General features: G+C 42.2%; 1 protein-coding gene across 1 annotated transcript; it reads left to right on the top strand.

The window, feature by feature from the left end:
• Positions 1-354: 354 nt before the first annotated feature.
• On the top strand, positions 355-1,290 carry LOC142139749 (olfactory receptor 52A1-like). Its single transcript, XM_075197618.1, has one exon. The coding sequence runs from the start codon at positions 355-357 to the stop codon at positions 1,288-1,290; it is 936 nt and encodes a 311-aa protein (XP_075053719.1).
• The last annotated feature ends 3,517 nt before the right edge of the window (positions 1,291-4,807 follow it).

The following is a 4,807-nucleotide window of genomic DNA, read 5'->3' as shown; positions in this document are numbered from 1 at the left end:
CTATCCTGTAACATAGTGTAATATGCATGAACTGCCCAGGGGACCCGTTGTCATGTTCTACATGTTTATCCACTTGATCCATGTGTAGTTTGACAGGAATAGGAGTTTGTTTTGCAGTTAGAGCTTTGATATACGCTAGTAGTACTTGTAGGACACTTGCACTGTGTATTCTGATCTTAAGTGACCTTTTCAGCCATGTAGGCACACATACAATAATTTAGAACCACCTCTGACTTCTCAATGGTATGGTCCATTTTCTATAAATAATTTGAAGTTTTTAATTTATTTCATTTCAGCTTACGCCAATGTTATAAGCAGGGGATGATAAGCGGATTCCATGGGCTGCAACTAAACATGTTAAATTCCACAGTTTATCCCACCTTTTTTATACTGGTTGGGATTCCTGGTCTAGAGAATGAACACAAGTTGATCTCAACCTACTTCTGTATATTTTATATACTTGCCTTGCTGGGAAATATAACACTACTGGTTGTCATCTCAGCATCATCCAGACTCCACAAGCCCATGTTTATATTCCTTTCCATGCTGGCATCCAACGACATCCTACTTAGCACAAGCATGGCCCCTAAAGTATTGTGCATTTTTTGGTTCAATGCCAGAATCATTAGCTTTGATGCATGTCTTCTCCAGATGTTCTTCATCCACGCCTTTACAGGCATTGAATCTGGGTTATTACTGGCCATGGCATTTGACCGTTACATTGCCATATGTCAGCCACTCACGTACGGGTCCACAATGACCAATAATCTGATAGGTAAATTTGTCATCATCTTTGTGGTCAGAGCTGCTGTTTTGGTTGGTCCATGTCTCATTATGATCAAGAGATTTCCAGCATTCAAGACCAACATCATAGAGCATTCTTACTGCGAGCACATGGCGGTTGTGAAACTTGCCGCAGCTGACATTAGAATAAATAGTGCTTATGGGTTATTTGTGGCCTTTACTGTTATCGGTCTTGATTTGCTGTTTATTCTGATATCTTATGCCATGATATTCAGTGCAGTCTTCAGTCTTCCATCTAAAGACTCTCGTGTGAGAGTATTTAACACCTGTGCACCACATATTTGTGTCTTTCTCACTTTATATGTCTTGGCCATATTTTCTTTCCTATCTCACCGGTATGGTAAGAGGATTCCACCCTATATCCACATTATTCTCTCTGACATGTACCTACTGGTTCCCCCCATGCTAAATCCACTTGTGTATGGCATGAAGACAAAGCAGATCCGGGAATATTTTTGGAAAGTCTTCTTCTATAAATATAGATGAACCTATGTACATTAATGTGTTGAAAAAAATAAAACATAGGGAATTTCAAAAAATGTAGCATGTAAATTTTGAGTCTGCAATGTATACCTTACCCCAACAACAGAAAATCTCATGTTTAATTGATAATTAAGATTACATACAATAGCTATAGTCACTGAAACTAATATGCACATAAGCAAGGAATTGTAGACTAAATTAAAACATTTTGCTGCCGCTTTATTTATTTTAAGTTTTTTGCTTAAGATTCATTTTTTAAACTGCATACTCTTGTTTCCTCTTCTTCCTTGCACAAAGCTTCTCTTACTGTTTAGTCCTACACACTAAACATACATAAATATAGACATTGACAACCATTTGAATTTTGGCAAAATAGATCACAATTTATTGAATTAAATAGTAAGATGCGGCAAAAGGAAATTGTGAGTCAGCTAACAATTAATAGCAAATCCAAACAGTGTATGGCCACAGGTACTAACAAGTCTTCCCAGGACATAGTCTTTTACTTTTGACTGGTGCTAAAACTGGCTTCATAGTGGCTACCCCAATCTGGGCTCACAATGACGTGTCCACACAAAGCAAGTCAAGAGGTCTCCCACACAAAGGAGCCAAGAGCCAGGGTGCTTTGAAGGGGGCAGTGACATGCTGTCAATTAGCGATAATACAGTATGAATTAGTTGCTGACTGTAAAAGATTTCCTGCCACGCTGAAGTCCCTTGACGGATGAACAGCCCGCCACAAAGTGACCTTACTACCCCCTTAGCCGCCAGTTAAGCAGCTCCAAAAATAACCAACTACTGTCCTCTGTGAGATGAACCCCATCTGGTCCATATAACGGGACACTATATCCACTGTAATTAATGGGTGGGCATTTACTATCTCCCCATGGAACCTGACAATATCCCCAGCAGGACAGTTCACTTGCTTAAGGAGAGTCCACATGTTACGGGCAGGTATGCTGACCCTTCACGAGAGCCTAGGGATAACAATAGACCAGCATGGACATACAATCGGTCATTACACCTGTATGGTATGCAGATTCTCCCTAATGAAAATTAACCAATTCAAGGATTTCTCCTCCAACCATCTCCAGTGAGGTGAAACCCATCTTGTCCCATTTATGTACATTTAGGTTGTATCGCGGGAACTTACAGCCATGGTCTCATCTGTCTAAAGTATGCTTTAGAATACATGACTTCCATCTGCTCAAGGACTCAATCGCAGTGATAGAAGAGCCCCCCTCAACTGCAGCAAAAGCCATCCCAATACGAAAGGAATGGGTGCTGTAGAGGGACGGTTCTAGACCCTCTAAAGGATTGGATGCAGTCATGTCCGAGTCCAGACCCACGTTTTCCAAAGTATGCTGGAATAGCGTATGTAGCTAATATTTAGAGAGAGAGGACCCGTCTGCGAGAACCAAACAAAGACTACCCCCATAGTGACTAACCCCAGCATGTGCCTGTAGGCCTGATATATCTCTAGGAGGCATCGGATAACTGCTGTAACGTGGCGAAAAGAGACCTGTGTAAAACCGCAGTAGTAGCTGCTCCAATCCTAAACGACTTGGAGTTGTTGTGCTTCAAGACCAAGCCGAAAAAATCATGTACCTCCTAAAATTGCAGCACATTGACATTTCATCATGGTGAAGCATCCTTGTGTACCACCAACCCTGTGCGGCCTTCCCGCTACATTCCAGACAGAGGCGACCAGAGATATGGTCGTATCAACCAGTGGAGAACGGTGTCTCAATCTCGGATACTAGATTGTACTTGGAACAATATGAGTGCTCTCGATTAACCTGTGTGTAGCAAACAACATGGACCTCACAACATGTTCAGACTGCTCCTCTAGTTCCTGTAGCTATTGGACTTCCATCACCATGAGTGCTTTATCAATTTAATGGAAGGCCCTACTAAAGCTGCTGCAGTAGGTGACCCAAACCTAAGCAAATGGGTGCCTTAATTCAGAGATGACACTCAATGGTCTGCTTAAAAATTACCTAACAATTAATTAAAATTCAGAATAGGAAATTCCATGTGTAACAAAATACGTGACATCTTCCTGTGGACAAAAAGCCATATACTACTTACTCAATCGGACACATGGGGTAAATGTATCAAGCTGCGAGTTTGCAACTCCAGCGATTTTCTCAGGAGAGTTGAAACTAGCCGATATATGAAGCTGAGTTTTCATGCAAAATCGCCAGAGATAAAACTCACCACTGTTTGCCACTGCAGCTATACAAGTCTACAATGTATGAAGCTGCGAGGAGAGTTTGCTTCTAAACACGCCAGATACAACACGCTGCTTGATAGCAGCGTGTTGTATCAACACATCACTGTTACACTGCCCTGGCAGTGTTAAAATGTAAAAGAACAGATAAAAGTTTTAAAAACAAAAAGCGTGGGGTCCCCCCGCTATTTATGCTTAACCCTAGTGCTGCCTGACTAGTGCCGGTCCCGTGAAAATCGGGGAAAAATTTTGCGTGGGGTCCCCCCGATTTTCACTTTACCAGCACTAGGCAAACCAGCCAGGGTTGGCGGCACTATAGCAGGGGGACGCGCGGCAGGGGTCCCCCTGCCATAATGACTATTCAACCCTAGATTGTTCAGCGCTGGGCTGGATTCCCTAGGAAGTGGGGTCCGCTGAAAAAAACAAGCGGGCCCCCCCCTAGAAAGAACCAGCCCAGTGCTGATAGCACTAGGGCTCTTCCTACTACCCCTAGGCTGTGGGTAGTAGGGTCATATGGCGGTAAATAGTAGAAAAAAACAAACTGACACCAATTTTGTTTGTGGAACTACAAGTCCCAGCCAGCCAGGTTGCCAAAAACAGTGTGGCCATGCTGGTGCTTGTATAACTACAAGCACCAGCATACCCACGGCAGCCAGGGCATGTTGGCACTTGGAGAACCACAAGTGCCAACATGCCCTGACAACATCCCTGGCTTGCTGGGCCCTGTAGTTTCACAAAGAAAAAAGTTAACAAAACAACAACACCCTCATACAAACCACACATATTTATTAAAAATAATAAAACCCACAATAAAGACACTAACCACCCTCTTTTAAACCACAAGTATTTATTAAAAATAAAAAAAAACCAAATACTTACCAATGATGTCTTCTTTCTTGATCCAATATCCCTTATGATTTGTACATCCATCTTGCCGGCTTGCCCCAGTCCCAGCCATTTGTACCTCTATAAACGGACTTCCTACTAGGTAGGAGGTGTTTGCGGCGGCTCCTGGCTTTTTTTTTTTTCTTCGAGCAAGACTAAAGAATCGGGATGTACAAATATGGGCCCCTTCTGGGTGAAGTGTTCCAGTTGGCACAGATTTGTTTATGGAGGTACAAATGGCTGGGACTGGGGCAAGCCGGCAAGATGGATGTACAAATCATAAGGGATATTGGATCAAGAAAGAAGACATCATTGGTAAGTATTTTTTTTTTTTTTTTTTTTAATAAATACTTGTGGTTTAAAAGAGGGTGGTTAGTGTCTTTATTGTGGGTTTTATTATTTT

Source organism: Mixophyes fleayi, chromosome 2 (assembly GCF_038048845.1).
Source record: "Mixophyes fleayi isolate aMixFle1 chromosome 2, aMixFle1.hap1, whole genome shotgun sequence".
Lineage (NCBI taxonomy): Eukaryota > Metazoa > Chordata > Amphibia > Anura > Limnodynastidae > Mixophyes > Mixophyes fleayi.
Note: the sequence above shows the minus strand (reverse complement) of the source record. Positions and strands in the feature narration are given on the sequence as shown.